Consider the following 19,789-nt stretch of genomic DNA (forward strand, 5'->3'; position numbering starts at 1 on the left):
AACAAAGATGTAATCGCATATTTTTGGTGTCTTTTTCATACTTTTTATGCACTTTATATAATTTGCCACATCAAAATCATTAAAATTTGGCCTCTTTTTGGGTTTTTAGGCTAAGTCCAAAAAATTACCATAAAATGACAGTACAAACAACAAATAAAATAGTAAATTATCAGATTAATATCAAATGTAATCAAAATTGTAATTATCAATAGGTTTTTGATGTTAATTATTTAAATGCATTTAAGGTGCACATCGGAAAATTACAGTTATGCCCAGTAGTTGAGTTGGTGTACCTGAAAGTCATCTTTCCGTCCATTTTAAGGGTATTTCCGCACAGACACACTATCACGTCCTTCAACACCCCGTGATTAACAAAAAACTTTAGCACCTCGTCCTTGGTTTTCGCCATGTAGCCAGCTTCTAACACGCCGATGCTACATGGTTCATCTCACGCCATTTTTGATGCTTAGTCCTAACACAAACACGGTATGAACAAGAAAGAACGAAAAGGACGCGCTGGTTAGCGTCGGTAACGCTAAGCCAACCCCCTTCTACCTCCTTAGTTAAGGGATGAAAGCATCGTTGCCAAGTTTAAAATTTTCGCAGAATTATTTCCATACCATATTATTTTTGTATACCCCATATTATAAATGCAAATGCAGAAAGATGTTAAAACCAACTACAAAAAACTACATAGTGTTTCTTTTATAATTAATATTTATTGTATTAAATAAATAAATTATTATTAATATAATATTAATTATTAATAAAATTAAAAAATTAATAATATTATATATATTATATATTATACAGTACAATTTTCAAAGGAGGAAGACCTAACCCTTCGGTCCAAACCTAACTTTCGGGTATTAGAGTGTAGAGTGTTTTGTTAATTATTAATAAAATTAAAAAATTAATATATTATATATATTATATATTATACAGTACAATTTTCAAAGGAGGAAGACCTAACCCTTCGGTCCAAACCTAACTTTCGGGTATTAGAGTGTAGAGTGTTTTGTTTACCTGCCTTAATCCTTCCGTTGCGCGCAATCACAGCAACCCTCTTCAGGTAAATTTCAGTACCCCAGGAGGTATTTGACCGCTCCTGGGGTCATTCAAACCATTCAAATAAACAATAAATGAGACGAGCTACGGCAGTCAAGGCCAAGCAAATCGAATAAAAGAAGAAGAAAAAGACAAAGAAAGATTGAAACGAGCATTATGTTTATGTTTGAATAAAAAATAAAGCACCTTCCGTCTTTGCACAAGAAATTATAAAAAATTTTAAATTAGGCAACATTGCAGAAATAAACTGTCATCAATCCATACGTAAGCGATCTGCGCATACTGTAATGGCGGCCATAATTTGAAATTGATGTGAAAATTTCACATTTTTAAATGAGATAAACACAAAAATTAAAGCCGAGCGCAGTTAATTGTTAATTTTAAAATGATAAGAAGGTAAGGCAGATACCATATATACAGTTGTCAGACTTGTGGGAGCGGTGAGTCAACACTAAATAAATACCAATTTAAGTTTAATATAAACATCTCCGGATTTTCTCCCTATTTACCTTTGCGTGTTGTGTTTTTGCCATTGCTTAGGATAGTTGCCAATGAAGCCGCTAGTGAGGGCTTCTCTGCTACCATAAATACAACTTTCATTTTGAAGGTTTATTGTTTTATATCAATATAATTTTATAAACACATTTTTTACCAAACAAGTTGATTATATCAAATCTAAATTTAAAAATTATAAATATAACCTCAAAATCCTCAAAACACTTTAAACGTCATTGTCATTTAAAATGGGACTGTATAGAAAATCAAAATACGTTAAATTAAATTTTGATTTTGAAAACATTGAAATTAGTGAGTGTATAAACCTTAAAGCGATAAAGTTTTATCAAAATTTATACAAACTTTTTATCTGAATAAGCTATAAATACTAAGTAAACTCCAAACTTTGTGAAACATAGCTATTAAATTAATATTCTAAAAATAGGCAACACTAATATCACCCTATATATGTACTTTAGTCTTCGGTTTCGGTCTTCAGGATGATAATTCGGAGATACATAAAACTGTAATTGATTTAAATTAACAGGTAATTGATTGCCTAAATTTATTATTACGATATTTAATTCAAAACAAAATGTTAAGACAATCACTCCTATTTTTTACTTTTGTTCTAAGTATCGCATTTTCAAAGAGGCCCAGTGTATTATTTATTATTGCGGACGATTTAAGACCTAGTTTGAAATCTTATGGGGATAAAGAAGCTTATACGCCACATATTGATAAGCTTGCGTCCAATAGTTTTATATTTAAAAACGCATTTGCCCAGGTAAGTTTTTATAAAAATATTAATTTATAGCAACATGCAACATTTAGATTCAGGATCTGTGAAGTTAGCAATAAATTAAACGAAACGTTTGGCTGGCAGTGTTGCCATGTCCTTATAATGTATATGTTGTATGCTTCATGATGAAAAGTGCATTTTTTAACGTTGTGTCTAGGTACACGCTAACGTGTACGCAAATAAAAAAGTTAGGTACACGCGAATTAACCTTCATCAAGCCAGTGACGTCATTATTTAGCGTGCGCAGTGACTTTATATTTTTGTACACGCTATTTTGATATGTTTAGTGTTTGTTGTTTGTTTGATAGAACATATTTTTATTAAGGGAAGGGGAAGGGAAGCAAACTTAATTGTAATAAAACAATATGTATATAAAAGTATACATATATTCAGGTTAGCAAAATAAATATTAGTTAACATGATATATACAAAATACTTCTAAAATAATTTTTATACGTAATTTAATTATACCAGTGTATATTGGTGTTAATTTTTGCTGTGGTGTTTATTTTTATTTATACAGGGAGTTGAACTTGTTACGATTTTTATAGAAAATTGGTTATAACTTTGTAAATACCCTGTATAACATATAAACCTTTATATTTTTGTGATATGGAAGATAAGAAGATTTTGAACATAAAATAAAATATAGGGTGTTCCATTTAAAAAACATAAGTTTGGTCTGCCACTTATCGAACGCCCTGTAACATTCTAACTAATTTTAGTAATTTTGTAATATGAAGCTCAAAGTTTGCTAAAATGTTTGTTACTAACTTTTATTGCTATCTATTACTATAGCGGATCTACTGAGCTTTATCACACTAATCAATCGCCCCGTATATTTTATCTTATTACTTCTGCTACCTAATCACGAATTTTTGTCTCTTATCTTTTTCATACTGTTTTAGAATGTTGTTAAACTCATTAAAAGAACTAAATAATTGTCCACGCTCCATAGTTAATTTAAAAAAAAAAACACTAAACAAGAAAAAAATAAGGAAACTCTTTACAAATCAATACTAAAGTGTAAACATAAAGTGATTAGACAAATTCTAACCACACTCTAACCTCTAACACTCGCGATACTTACAGATACTTAATACCACAGCATACACGCTGCTCAAATTAGCGTGTACCAAAAAACCCAGTCATAGTACACGCTAAATAATGACGTCACTGACTTGATGACGTTTAAGCGTGTACCTAACTTTTTTATTTGCGTACACGTTAGCTTGTACCTAGACACAGCGTTTTTTTAATATTATGTTATTTTATGGATTCTGTTATTTTTTAATTTACATAAAACATGAACGAATAAATATTATTTGTTGTTTGTTTTGATATTAAGAGTGTAGGCCCAAATATTTTACGGCTATCCCTACTTTTTCTTTCTTTACCTACACGGCAAATTACGTGTAGTAAAGTTCTCACTGGTATTGAGACGTAAAAACGTAAACATTAGTTGACAATGACATTGTCATCATTAACTTAGAAACAGTGGCGTGCTGGCCATATAAATGAATCGGTGCAATCACCGAGAGGCCGCGGCCTCTTGAGGCCGGTCAAATAGGTTTTCCCAAAAATTTTTAGATGTAACAAAAAAATATTTTTTTAATTTCTAATCGGATGTTTATTTTGCTAATAATATTAATAAAACATTTTAAAAAATCAAAATTTTTTTAATTGTGCAATTCAGTTTAAGTAAATGAGTAAGACTCTATAGTCTATATACATAAATAGATTGCTACAGATAATATTATTTATTTTCATACATACAAGTATATTTATAGTTTTCCAATTTCCTTCAAACATGTATATGTACTCTGCAGAATTAAAAAATGGAAAAAAGTCTTGCTCATTTTTGACTGAATTATTGAAAGTATCTAAAAACGATTTGATCAAGACAAATCAAATCGTTTTATGATGATATAAGCACTCTACATCCTAGAAATTTTGATACAATAAAAAATGGTATACCTTTGATGCCATTTAAATCATTTATGAAAAATTAAGATTTAAGTTTTATCCTACCATATCTGCGACTGCAATTAGAGAAGAACTCATGGATTTTGCTGATAAATGGATGGTATTAAAAATAGGATTTTGCAAAATACTGAGATTATAGAAGATGGAGTTAATGATGAATATGTTCAGCCTACAGAAAATATGAAGGATGATATTATTAATCCAAGTGATAATGAACATGACGTAACAAATGACAATGTTGATATCGTGAAAACCTCACCTCCGTGTGGTACTAAAAAATGTAAAGCTTGCTGTTACGCTGTTTTGCAGAAGTATAACTTATTATATCAGTGTGCTTATCCAAATTTAAATAGTATAATGTAGAACATTTATTAACACTTTCAGTGACCCAAGTATCTTGCGAAAAAAGCTTTTCAACATTAAAATACATAAAAAATCGTTTAAAAAGTATTTTAACGCAGGATCACTGTTATGCTAATGGCTATAGAAAAAGAAGCTTTGTATGAGCTTAAAAATGATGAAATAATCAACGAATTTGTTCAAAAATCTATTTTAATGCGGAAATTATTGATCGAGAGTTAAGTAATTATTTTATAAAATAATTGCAAAAGAATATTTAGATTATTGCGTTGTATTAACATTTTAAATATTGTTAAATTAAAGTATTTGCACTGTACTTGTATTTGTACTCTCTTGTATAATTGATTTACTAAAATGCAACTTAATACATAATTGAAAAATTCTCAATTTTATTTTACTTGTAGGTACCTTAATTACATCAAATTCATATTATATTTATTTAGGCAATTATGGTTTCTGCCTTACTGCATAGGTACGATATTGTCATACATGTCAATAATTATTTGTGAGATTTATTATTCTTAAATGAAAAAATATAGCAAATTAAGAAAAAAATCATTGAATTCAAAGTTTTATGTTTGATTAAAAAAAATTTTAATTTTTGTTGTTTGTTTTTGTTTTTTTAATACCAAATAAAACATCCTGATAATAGAAGGTAAAATGAGGATGGGAGGCCGCTTTTCTATAAGATCACCGGGCCGCTTGAAAAGTTCCAGCACGCCACTGCTTAGAGATGGCTTTTGAATGTTCTAGGATAACCGTTACTTGTATAATCGCTTAAATTATTAATTCTTAATTAATATGATCATTTTTTCAGTAACTATGTATTCAGTGATTACAATAATTTATATACTATACAATAAAGACTAATAATCGAGAAAAGAGAAAAAGTGATAAAGTGATTATTTTTTAATATAATGTTACTAGGGAACGATTAGATAAATTTTGAACATCGCTTTAACAACAAAATACTTGGATCGCAGCATATATCCTGGTGTAATCTAAGCTTGGATCTTCCATAAATAATAAACAATAAATAATAACTTTTTATTAATTTCACGTCTTAAATCAATTATTTATCAAATACACTATCAATATTATTTAATAAACAATTCCAAATATTCCTGAAGCTGTGTCAAATATTTAGTAGCTTTGTTTGTCACTGTCTTATCACCACATTGCCACCGCATTCTATTCGACTGAGTGCGTTGTATGACAAAGATAGCTAATGTTCGATTTGGAAAATATCACCTTGGACATAGTGTTAATTATTTTTTTCGAATCCTGAAAAAACTAATAAATATTTTTGAAAAATTTAAACGCAGAATTAAAGACTACATTATTACCGAGGGCCGAAGTGCCTTAGAATTAATAAAAAATCTCATTTGAATGAGATATTTGAAATTAAAAATCACACTAAATTTTCTCGTTTTTTCATTCCTGTAACTTATTAAAATAAACATTAGAGAATTTTCAGGGACTTTCTGCCCACAGTAATAACGTAAGCTTTCATTCTGCGTTCAAATTGTTCAAAAATAACTTAGGTATTAGTTTCCTCAGGATTCGAAAAAAATGAATGCTTTTAAAAAGCATTGGAGCCGAAATTTTACGCCTACCTCCTTAAATTAAATCTTCAAGCTGCCACCCACCTGCCTCTTGGTAGTTTAAACAACCTGTATAAATAATTATGTTAATGTTAATGAGCTAGCTTCTTCTTCTTATGGTGCCTATCCGTTACGGATGTTGGACACTAACATGGCTATTCTGACTTTGTTGACTGCTGCCCTGAAAAGTCCGGTAGTGATTAAGTTAAACCATTTTCGCAGGTTATGCAGCCAGGATATTTTTCTTCGTCCTGCAGCTAGCACACGACCCCTATTCTCATTTAAAAAATAATAGATTACGTTATCACGCCCAGGCGGATGACATTACTAGTATGACTATAATATACCAAAAAATTTTAAAAATAAAAATCGACCTGTTTTGGGATTTATTTCTAAAATCGCTCATTCACGAAACAATGAATTTATTCCATTTGGCTTTGACACACTACAGTCGGAAAAATGAAAGAATACCCATGAACGAACATATTAAACACGCTGTATTTTCCTGTCTCCGTGTCATAAAGAAAATTGTCCAGTGCAAGTACATGTAACAGTAATTATTACATGTACTTGCGCTGGCCAATTTTTTGTGTGACACGGTGACAGGAAAATACAGCGTGTTTTTATATGTTCGTTCATGGGTATTCTTTCATTTTTCCGACTGTATATAATACGAGTGTCCACTTATATGTTCCCCCATTTTAACTGCCTATAACTTCTAAACGGCTCAAGATAGAAATATGCGGTTTTCGCTAAAATGTTTTATTTTAGTAAAAGTTTTGTTTGAATGGATTGGATTTTTTTATATCGCTTTCAATTACGAAAAATAAAATGGCGGATTTTTTAAAAAACGTTGTTGACTTTTTTTAATGGAACACCCAGTATATTTTTTGTAATTTGAATTTGAAAGAACCTCATTCACCTATCCAGCGATATAAAGTTTTTAAAATCGGTTGTCAAATGACTGAGTAATTAATTTTTAAAATGAGAGATGCAACGTGGAAATCACATAACTAAATAACATGATTATAATAACTAAGTAAATTGATATTCTATTTTGTGATTTTTACATTGCATCTCCCATTTTAAAAATTAATTACCCAGTCATTTGACAACCGATTTTTAGTCCAGGAACCAAAGCTTTTCACCTCGAAATTTTTACAGAATGGATCAATTTGCTTGAAAATTTGAGAATAAGTAGTGAACAGTCCATGGTTCAAAATCTATATGATTCCGACAGGCGCTTTTACCATGGGGGTGGTTGCCACCCCATGTCGGGGGTGGAAAGTTAATAAAACATTCATTCTAAGAAAAAATGTTCTATACATTTTTTTGATAAAATTAACAGTTTTTGATTTATTCGCTATCGAAAGTGTTCGTTTTATATCTAAAAAATCAATGTTTTTCGATGGTATACTCATTTACAATTCACTCAATTTTTACCGTAGAACAAATTTTATCAAGCCAAGCTCTTGGGAATTAAATTACCTACAATTTCATATTTAAACATTTTTTCGTATCTCTGATGCTAATAATCTTTCTACTCTGAAGAAAATGGCATTTTTTATCAAATTGCAAAAATTGCAAAACAAATTTTCGTTATTCGCTTTAAACTTCAGTTTTTTAAAAACTAATAATTCTAAGTCAGTCAAACTTCTAGAATCTATTTATAATATATAAATAAAGAAGAATAAATAAGGCCAAGCCTTACACCTAAAGGTAGAAAGGCTTAGGACTATGTAAGTAAGTAAATAAGGCCAATGACTAAAAACATCGCTAACATCGCTAACTTACATTATTATGCTTCCAATTATTGAATTTTTCCTTTTTTTTAATATATTGATTTTTTAACCGTAACTTTTTTATTTTTTATCTTAGAAAGTTCGTTAAAAAAGAATTTTGTAGGTTTTTACAAGATCTATTATAAGGCTATTACCCACATAACAATTTCATGTTCTTAGTAGATTCATAGAACATACTTTTCAGAAAAAGTATATACTTAGAATATGCGTAATTACCATTGCGAATGTGCAGAGCATATACTGAGTATATACTACATTACAGTACTTAAACGTTCTATGTATATACTTAGAATGTACTACCGCACTTCTTTTCAGTATATACCAAGAACATACTTTTTAGAAGATTCTAAGGAGGTGCTATAAACCTTCTATTTATATACTTAGAATGTACTATCGCACATATTTTAGTATATGGGAAGAATATTCCAAGGAAGTGCTATATACCTTCTAGTTATATACTTAGAATGTACTATCGCACATATTTTTAGTATATGGGAAGAATATTCCAAGGAAGTGCTATATACCTTCTATGTATATACTTAGAATGTACTATCGCACATATTTTTAGTATATGGGAAGAATATTCCAAGGATGTGCTGTATTTCTCAGAAGTATGTTTTCAACATCACCCAATCTCATCCTATAGGTTCTACCAAAGAATACTAACACACCCACAGGGTGTGTTAGTATTCTTTGGTTCTACTAATATATTATATTTACATATTCTAATTGCATATGAGAATGTAGATATTACATTCTACAATATTACGTAAAAAGTAAGTATAAAATATATAAACTTTAGTTAGTTATATAGGTACCTATGTATAATAAATATTATATGGGTAAGTAGCCTATATATAAAATATAAGTAATATATTTAGTTATTATGTGCACATCAAAATAAAAATGCTGCTTATATAATTATATAATAGCCAAATATATTATAATATGTATGTAAATTACTAAAATTTATAGGTATCTATATACATTATACATACTTTTACTTACTAGGTATTTAGGAAATATTGAAGTACCAATATAAATTTATTATTTTCAAACTGCTTTTTATGTTCTTAAAAATGTTTTAGTCCTTGTAGCTAGAAATACTTGGTCCTACCTAACAGCGTAGACATAAATGCATAACTGACTGGAAACTATTTTCATATTTTGCTCTTTTGTTACCTACCCCCTTCCCTTGTGCAGGTATAAAATGCAATGCAAGGGTGAGAATGACAATGAATGGCCGTTTCCGGATTCCCGAAAATTATTTTACTTATGGTATAAACTACTCAAATCAAAATGGTATATTCATTTCAACTGAAAACGAAACGAGAATTTCTCATTTTTTTTCACAATAGAATTAAGTTTTAAACTTTTTACCATACAATTAAAACGGTTTAAAAAAATGAATTAGATAGTTCAGTAGTACCTACTAAAATACATAAATTTTATTAATTATTCGAAGTTGATAATCTATAGGCTCACATTATTCTTCTTCCTATAGGTAGGTACATACAGTATATTATTTTTTAGATATTTTAAAAGTATATACAAGTAGGTATGTGTTAAGTATATACTTTTGCATATACTTACGCATATACTAAGACTATTCGATTAAGGTATATTCTAAGAATAAACTTTTACGAACGTTCCGAGATACTACGTACCCGAATGTGCTCAGTATATTCGGTGCAAGAATATTCTTTGAGGCACATGCAAAGAACATGAAATTTAGAATGTTTTTTATAGTACATGCTATGGTTGTACTACGCATATACTAAAAAGGATATACTTCGACGAATGTTGGTAGGATATGCTTAGAACATGATGCGAACATCATTGTTATGTGGGTAATATTAAATCATTTTAAAGTTCTCAGTCACAAAAAGAGGTGGCATTGAAAGGGTTGGTAAAGGTGGTTTTTGCATGATAATACAAGTTTTAATTGTTAATAGCTCACTCAATTTTTGCCCTAAAAAAATTTTTGCAAACCAAGTTCTTGGGAATTAAATAAGCTACAATTTCATATTTAAATATTTTTTCGTATCTCTGATGCTAATCTTTCTATTCTGAAGAAAAGGGCCTTTTTTACCAAACTACAAAAACTCGTTATTCGCTTTTAACTCCATTTTTTTTCCAAACTAATCATTCTAAGCCGATCAAACTTCTAGAACCTATTAACAATACATAATTCAAAAAAACTAAATCAAGTTAATGACAAATTTTAATTAGAGTGGTGATTAGGAGGGGGTTGTTTACCATCACTTTTTTGCTGAAAAAAAATAGGGACTGACATTCTTTTCATTATAAGTCACTTAATTTTTTTAGCTAGAGATTTTTTTATTTCTGGAGATATATATTTTTAAATACTTTAAATTAGTTTCAACATGCTATCCTCGAAAAATGCATAGCTTTCCCGTCCTTTCACTTTGAAACTACAATATTTAGCATTTGACGAAGAAGAGCCAACATATAATAAAGTATAGCTCGATTACTATTGGTCTAAAAGAAAATTAAAAGAACGGTTTTGATTATTTTTTTAAAAGGTACATTTTTGTTAAGTAAAGTTGTTTTGATAAAACGAAAACTTCTTGAGTTATTAGCAGAAAACTGATTAAAAACATTGATTTTTTCCACATAAAACTAACACTTTCGATAGCGAATAAATCGAAAATTATTAATTTTATCAAAAAATGTATAGAACGTTTTTTGCTTATAATTAATGTTTTTACCAACTTTTGCGGTCAAAATATAATAAAAATTTCTACCCCTGAGATGGGGTGGCAACCACCCCCATGGTAAAAGCGCCTTTTGGTATGATATAGATTTTGATCCTTGGACTATCCACTACTTATTTTCAAATTTTCAAGCAAATCGATCCATTCTGTAAAAATTGCGAGGTTTTGTCCTATTTTAAGCTTCATTACTTGGACTATTTAAAAAAAGAATGTGTGTGTACTTTGTACGCACGTAAGAAGTTATACTTCTATTATATATTATGTGATTTTAACGAAATTGATATAATGTACTTTAAACAGTTTATTTATATTTTATTTAAATATTAAACTAATTTTAATACTTACTACTTTCCAAAAATTTTTATTAAGACAATACCAAAAATTTTAAAAAATAAAAGAATAAAACGCACACAAACACATTGAAAAATGCCACAAAGGAAAAATGATTTCTGAACGATAATAATTGTTGGCAAAAATTTTAAATACGCATTTTCTGAAAAAAAATTATATAATAAATATACTTACAATCATAAAATGCATAAAAAATAAAAAAATAAAAACTTGCATCGGGATTCGAACCCGCGAATTTGGGGACGCTTTGATTCGTAATCGAAGCCTAGACTCACTCATCCAATTACTCATTATTTGTCATGTGGAAAAATAGGGCAACTGAACGTTTTACTGTTTGACAGTTATTCTGAATTTAAATCAAATTATGTAGTTTGATTTTTGAGGAAGAAAATATTAAAATATAACAAATCAGTAAGAAAACAATATATTAGATGAAGATTGGTAGAACTTTTGTTGGTAATCAAATTAAGCATGTAAATCAAAGCATTACATACCTACTAGATAAATAAATCTACGCCAAAAAATCATAACTTAAAAATAAAAATCGGACCTAATTTCGGATTTCTCTCTAAAATCCCCATTCTTGAGAAAATAAATTTATTCCAACCTAATCCAAATGTATAATTACAATATGATTATAATAAAAACTACTTACCAAATTAGAATGAGTCCTTGTCCAAAATAGTCCAAAAGTCCAAAAATATATATGAAAACTATTTAAAAAGGCAGTATAACTATTAACTAACTTTTGTTTGTTGTTTCTTTTCACACAAATTTCAAAACGCAACAACCATAAATAATCAAACCACAGCTTTGCCACAGCCGACATATTGAATAATTTTTGACATGTCATTTGAACATCCAATCAGAACAAAGTTATAATGCGCATGCGCCCGGATCGTAGGTTTTAACATATAAAAATTAACCCTCATATCGCGCGAAAAGAAGTATAACTTCAAAAACTTTATATCGCTAGATTGGTGTAACCGTTCTTTCAATTTACAAAAAAATATACTGGGTGTTTCATTAAAAAAAAGTCAACAACGTTTTTTTTCAAAAATACGCTTTTTTTCAAAAGCCATATAAAAAATTTAATCCATTCAAACAAAACTTTTACTAAAATAAAACATTTCAGAGAAAACCGCATATTTCTATCTTGAGCCGTTTAGAAGTTATCTAGGCAGTTAAAATGGGGGTAAATATAAGCGGATACCCGGTATAAGTAGGAAAATTCGCTTATCTGGGAATTAATATATAAATGAGAACGTGAAAGATAGTCAAGAGTTAGTTTCCATAGACCAGCCACGTTCAACTTCATGTAATACCTACTCTGTCTTTATGTTTCATTTGAAAACTTCCCCCTCTTTACATTTTTCTTACATCAATTCTTCCTCGGCAGATATTATTTATTTTCCAATTTTCCTCTTAAACACCTTATATCATAACAGTTTTTTGTTTTTACCAAGCGTCTTTTTTCAATCAGATACTGAATGTTGTTTCTTATCTACGTTTTTTTACCTGAGGACGTCTTTGCATATTATTTGATGTGCTGTGGTTGTTTTTTTTTCTTAATGAGTTTTATTATGATTTTAGCAAGCCCTCTGTGCACCAAGCAGAAATTCTTTTTTAACCAGTAGAAGGCCGGACAGCCTTCATCTATACGATTTCTATAGTTACTGGAGACATACAGTTGGAAATTTTACTACACTTCCTCAGCATTTTAAAGAAAATGGATATTATACGTATTCAGTCGGAAAAATTTTTCATCCAGGCAAATCATCCAACTTTACGGACGATTTTCCATACAGCTGGAGTACAAAAACATTCCATCCCAAAACCGAGGCTTATATCAACGCCAAAGTATGTATTGGTAAAGATGGACAGCGTCACATGAATCTAATTTGCCCAGTAATACCAATGTACCAACCAGGTGGGACTCTACCAGACATGGAATCATTTGCGGAGGCCGTTCGATTTCTAAAATATAAAGATCAGATTACTGGCAACAGACCTTATTTTCTAGCTGTTGGATTTCATAAGCCGCATATTCCATTAAAGTTTCCACGTTGGTATCTTAGTAAGTATTTTTATTTACACTAACTTACAAAACTCAATTTTGTTTTTTAACTGAGATGACGCACTCGTTAAAGTATTAATGATTATATACATTAATATTTTGTATTTTGACAACGACGTCCGATGTGGACGTCGAAACGTTAGTAAAATAATTTTTTTTGGTAAATTATGCCTTATTTCCCATTTAGCATAGTTACCTAATTATATACATAATTTATTGATAAAAATTATTCATTATTTTAATTTAATAAAAGAACTTAACCCACAAATAAAACGTATTGTTCGGCAAAAATATATCCGTTATAGTTAAATTTATAACCCAGAAAAACTTTACAAACATTACAGAACTAATCCCACTTTCACACCTTATTCTTTATCCTGTTATAACATTTAAAAAAACAATTCTTCTTTACGTGCCATCTCCGCGACGGAGGTTGGCAATCATCATGGCTATTCTGATCTTAGATGCTGCTGCTCTGAATAGTTCGGTTGATGTGCATCCGTACCATTCCCTCAAGTTACGCAACCATGAGATTCTTCTCCTTCCTACACTTCTCTTGCCCTGGATTTTCCCTTGTATAATTAATTGAAGTATGTTGTATCTCTCAGTACGCATAACATGCTCCAGGTATTGCAGCTTTCGTGTCTTGATGGTTTCCAATATTTCCATTCTTTTGTTGACTCTTCTCATGATTTCGTTGTTTGTTAAATGCTCGGTCCATGATATCCTCAGAATTCTTCTATACACCCACAGTTCAAATGCTTCCAACTTTTTAGTAGTCGACGCGTTAAGTGTCCATGCTTCTATCCCGTAAAGCAGAGTCGAGAAAATATAACACCTTGTCAGCTTAACTCTCAAGTCTAATTTCAGTTCTCTTGCACAAAGTACCTATCTCATTTTATTGAAGTTTATTCGTGCTTTCTTTATTCGAACTTTGATTTCTTTGGAGTAATCGTTTGTGTGATTAATTATTGTGCCAAGATAGTTGTAGTTTTCAACTTGTTCTAAAGTTGTACGGTTATTTTGGGTTTTTGATACCCTCATAAATTTGGTTTTCTTGATGTTTATTGATAATCCATATTCTTCTCCACACTCAACTATCTTGTTTATTAGCTTTTGAAGATCTTGGAGGTTGTCGGCTATTATGATAGTATATCTTCCGCATATCTAATGTTGTTAATTGGCGTTCCATTGACATTTATTCCTACTGTTTCTCCCTCAAGAGCTCTTTTCATAATTTCTTCAGAGTATGCACTGAATAATAGTGGTGACAATACACACCCCTGTCGCACTCCTCTTTTAATTTCGAACTCTTCTGATGTGTGTTCGTTAATGCGTATGTGTGCCTGCTGTTTATAATACAGATTTGTTATAATTCGAAGGTCATTGTATTGTAATTGTTTTGCTTTGAGGACGTCCATTAGCTCTTTGTGGCGGACTTTATCGAAAGCCTTGTTGTAATTAACTATTTAGTGGGAAATAAGCCACAATTAAATTGAAAAAATTGTTATTAACGTTTCGAAGCCCAAATCGAGTTTCGTTGTCAAAATACAAAATACTACTAAAATAAACAAAAATGTTGTTGCTAAGTAACAAAAATTCTTCTAATAATTTATTTAATCTGACTCATTTATATTGGCAATTTAGACGTATATTATACATTTTAAAGTAGAAGATTTACTAACAGATAGTTCATTCGATTACATGAAATCAATCATAACTCAAGAATATCCGTCACAAAAAAATCATAGCATGTGATCTGTCTTTAAAAAGACAAATGCAACGATGACAGTAAAATTCTCGCGTTAGAGATTTCATAGTAAATCACGAGGGAAAACCAGGAAAAAACCTCGTGATACTATCCCGACATCGTAAGTATTTGGTCTTACATTTAATTTACTTTCAAAAAACTAATACCAAATTCTGACTTTAATATGTTTAAATTATAAATAATATTAATAATACATAGATATACAATAAGTAATACTAAAATATAAAATTTGTACTAACTCGATATGTTATTGACTTACTAATCGTGGTATTTTCTTTCTACTGACTTCCTTTTTCAGTATGGGTAACTACATCCTACTGCATTCTACCGAGGAATTTGTGACACAATTGGTTTCATTTAGCATAATTAGAGCCGCTTCTTTGATTTTTCTCTTTTTACTATCTGATTCTTTCAGGACTATACTTGAATCTCTCCACTGAACTCTATGTTCATTATCCCATGCGTGTTGACATATTTGAGATCTATCAAATTCTCTATTTTTAATATAAGACTGATGTTCACTTATTCTAACGTTTAATGGTCTTGATGTTTCACCTAAATAAAATTGTTCGCATTCACAAGGTATTTTATAAATGCAATTCTTTGTTCTTTCTTGTTCATTGTTAGGTTTAGTTTTAGATAGAATAGATCTCAATGTGTTTGTTGTTTTGAATGTTGTTGAAATGTTGAATTTATTTCCTATTGTTTTAAGTTTCTCGGATAGTCCTTTTATATATGGTATTGATATTTTCCTCGTATTATTTCTTGTGAATGTTGTAGGATCCCGTTCTAATTTGTTCTGTTTCATTCGATCCAATCTTGACAATTCCTTATTTATAAACGATAAAGGATAGGTAATCATTTTTTAATAAAACAGATGTTAACAATTGTTTTTCTTCTAAAAATGAATTTTCGTTAGAACAAGTAATTTTGGCTCTATCATATAAGGATTTAATGATTCCCTTTTTAACGTTGATGTTGTGATTTGATTTGTAATTGCGATATCTGTTGGTGTGTGTTGGTTTTCTATACACTTGAGTCTCATATCCAGTATCCTTCTTTGAGACTAAAACATCGAGGAAAGGCAAAGTGTTATTGTATTCCTTTTCCATATTGTAAATTTTATTGTCTATTCTTGATCGTTTATAATATTCAGGAATGTATCCATCAATTCTGATCTATGAGGCCATATTGAAAACACATCATCTACAGATCTCCACCATACTATGGGTTTTAAATTTTGTTTAGAAATGATATTAGTTTCGAAATCCTCCATAAATATATTAGCCAATAATGGAGATAAAGAAGAGCCCATTGCTAGACCAAAATTTTGTTTATAGAATTCATTATTTAGTTGAAAATAGGTATTATTAGTACATAATGCCAATAACTCCATTATAGCTGATACATTTAGTCTTGTCCTAGTTGTCAATGTATTATCATTCTCTAATTTCGTTTTGATTATGTTTAAAGTTTTATCTAATGGCACATTTGTAAATAAACTGTTTATGTTAAAACTTACTAAAATATTATTTGGATTAAATTCAATAGTTGATAATTTGTTTAAAAAATGTTTTGTATTTTTTATAAATGTATCATCATTATTAGCAAATGGTTTTATAATGTTTAATAAAAATTTTGATAGTTGACTACAAGGAGAATTGATGGTACTACAAATGGGTCTAAGTGGTATGTTCGCTTTATGAATTTTGGGCACTCCATAAAAATGTGGTGTCTTACTGTAGTGAGGTGTCATTAATTTTCTTTGATAGTATGTTAGATCATTTAAAAAAAAATTTTTTTTCAATTTAATTGTGGCTTATTTCCCACTAAATAGTTATTCATAAAAATGCCACAAGGAAATAGCTTCAGAACAACCTTGTTGTAATCTTTGAAACAGACGTACATATCTTGGTTCACATCCAAGCATCTCTGGATTAGTACGTTGAATGCAAAGAGAGCTTCACGGGTACCTACGCCTCTACGGAATCCAAATTGGGTTTTTTCAATATCCATATCAAGTGTTTGGTAAATGCGTTTATGAATGATCTTTAAAAACATTTTAAGTGTGAGACAGCAGGCTTATGGTGCGGTGGTCGGTACATTCTCTAGCATTTTTCTTTATTGGGAGAAATAAATGTTGAGGTCAACCATTCATTGGATATGTCACCCGACTAATAAATGTCAATAAAGAGCTTTGGACATCCATGTACTCTTTTACCATTATTTTAAGGATATCAATAAGCAGTTGATCTGGCCCTGGGATTTTTCCGTTTCTGGTGTTCTTTAGTGTATACAATATTTCTTCCTTTGTAATTTCTACACTTCGAAAGATATGTCTTGTAAATTTCCTCGTTCGTCGTCGAAGAGCTCTTCCATATATTCTTTCCATCGTTTTAGCTTTTCGTCAGTCGTTATCATAGTATTTCCATGTTTATCTAAAATATTTATCTAATTCTTTTTTACTTTTTTATAAAAATGTAATTCTTAAACATACGGCGCTACTGAGTTTCCCATGTCGCTTTGAAATCTTTTTTTCGTCAAAAACGAAAACATGTTTTCCGTGCAGGGTAAGCACTAGAGAAAAGTCCATCCTTTAAAACTGCAGGAGGTAACTTCGCAAACGTCTAATTAGACACACATACATCCTATAAATTTTAGTACCTTTTTAAATTAATGGGCTAGATAGTTTGACCATAGGTATGTGTTCGTGTTCGAACTAGTACCGTTGCTGTTGGGAGGCATATACACAGGACAGTTGGAGTAATGGTTTGGGGGGCTATTGTCTATGGTAGCAGATCATCGCACTTGTTTTTATTCGAGGCATTATGACAGCTGCGCGTTATGTTGATGACATCTTACAAATCCCTTTACTGCCTGATCGAGACTGCCGTAGACACGTTCTTTTACAGCAAGACAATGCGCGTCCCCATATTGCTTGTCGAACTATGGAGTTTCTCCAAGAAGCTGACGTTAATGTTTTGCCGTGGGATCCGTGGGTTCACCGGATTTAAATCCTATCGAATATGTGTGGGATATGATGGTAAGGAGATTGTCCATTTTGCACTATACTCCACAGACTCTAGCATAGTCAATCCATGAAGTTTAAGTTGCTTGGAGCCAGGTGTCTCCAGCAGACATCGATCATCTTATTTTGTCAATGCCTAGACGTGTACAGGAGTACAGGACCTGTGGGGTTGCCAAACACATTATTTTTTTTTGATTACATGTTAATAAAAATTCTTGCCAACGATATCTTTCATTCTTGATGTAAATCTACGATGTTGTCAAAAAATAAACGTTCAAGAAATTATTCCTTTTGGGTGTAATACTTCTAATGTCACTGAGTATATTATTTTATTTTTGTTAAGTGTAGTAAATCTACTACAACGAGTAATTAAGTATATTGAGAAATATATGTATGTATATTGTATATTAGTATATTATATCAATATCTAAGCTAAATACAGATTTATTCTAAGTTATTCAATATAGCTCCCGAGATTGGTTTTAAGTGTAGAGTATATTTTTCACAGTTGGAATATTTTATTACAAATGTATATCAACTTTAACTCTAAAGCAACCATCAGATATGCGCTGGGAAAGTAGTGGTAGGGGAGCAAAGTATGCTAAATGTGCAGTCACTCGAGCGCTTTGGGGACCTAATGGGTTGTGATTATTAGGTCCTAAAACCAAAAAAGTTAAGTATATTTTCCATTTTAGTGGGGAATTGTCCATTTTTAATTTAATTTTCCATTTCCAACAATCGGTTTTTTTAGATATAGGGCCATCTATCCATAATTCGAAAAAATGTTTCGAATAAAAGTTACTTATTTTTACGCAAGGAATCCAAATCTGCAATAAAAATGGGGCTCCCATTTAAGATTTTAAACTAACCCCCCACCCCACCTCCGTGGGGCGTCGTGTTTGGTGCCATTCGATAAATTTTTCAAAAATAGTGAATAAGTGTATTTTTCAGTTTTTCGATCTGATGTTCATTTCGCAAAATACCGCGGGATTCGTATTTAAAATATTAAATTTAACCCCCACCCCTTTCCGTGAGAAGTCGTGTTTGGTATCATTCGACAGATTTTTGAAAAATATTGAGTACGTATTTTTTAGTTTTTCGATCTGTCATTCATTTCGTGAAATATTCGCTTTTTTCTTCTGAAACTTTGGGACTCACCCATTTCCTTACGCCCCGCTCAAATCGTCAGATTTTTGAAATATACACTGTTTTTCATGTACTTAACTTCCTTATCTTAATCTGACGATTTCGAGTTTTTCTAAGGATAGATTTTTTTCGGACCCCCCTTAACGAACTCCCCTGCATTAAGAGCCAATGTATGGTAGAGGTACATTTTCAGGGTACAAGGTTTCTCCCCATCTAATAATCTGACGCGCTCGAGTAACTGTAAAAATTCCCGCTTGGGCTCCCCTACCAGAGTCAATGCTATTCGGCTTTTCATACCCCTAATTTATAAGGGTGGTCTACCCCAAATATTTTTTCTTTATGTTTATAACAAAATTGTTTTTTATTTTTGTTTTTTATGATGTGGCATTAGAAAACACATACAACTTTTAATTTACACCTTTCTACGAGTAATACCCATAGATTTATAATACTCGTAATACCATCCTTTATTTTTCCCACACATTTTTTTTTTATTATTTTTTGGATTCCATTCGATTTTATTTAATTTTATAGGTATTTACATGGTATTATGTAGGTACT

General features: G+C 30.6%; 2 protein-coding genes across 2 annotated transcripts in view; one reads left to right on the forward strand and one right to left on the reverse strand.

Moving 5' to 3' along the window:
* The window catches only part of LOC114340598 (DNA topoisomerase 3-beta-1), a 303,957-nt gene extending 302,166 nt beyond the window's left edge, over window positions 1-1,791 (reverse strand). The window contains exon 1 of the mRNA XM_050650036.1: window positions 1,578-1,791. Coding sequence (XP_050505993.1) covers window positions 1,578-1,668 — 91 coding nt within the window. The 5' untranslated portion in view covers window positions 1,669-1,791. The remainder of the gene's footprint in view (window positions 1-1,577) is intronic.
* A 193-nt stretch (window positions 1,792-1,984) lies between these two features.
* LOC126884187 (iduronate 2-sulfatase) overlaps window positions 1,985-19,789 on the forward strand; it is a 62,580-nt gene continuing 44,775 nt past the window's right edge. Inside the window, exons 1-2 of the mRNA XM_050650045.1 lie at window positions 1,985-2,350; window positions 12,800-13,283. Of these exons, the coding sequence (XP_050506002.1) occupies window positions 2,159-2,350; window positions 12,800-13,283 (676 nt within the window). The 5' untranslated portion in view covers window positions 1,985-2,158. The remainder of the gene's footprint in view (window positions 2,351-12,799; window positions 13,284-19,789) is intronic.

This window comes from Diabrotica virgifera, chromosome 5, assembly GCF_917563875.1.
Source record: "Diabrotica virgifera virgifera chromosome 5, PGI_DIABVI_V3a".
In the NCBI taxonomy this organism is placed as follows: Eukaryota; Metazoa; Arthropoda; class Insecta; order Coleoptera; family Chrysomelidae; genus Diabrotica; species Diabrotica virgifera.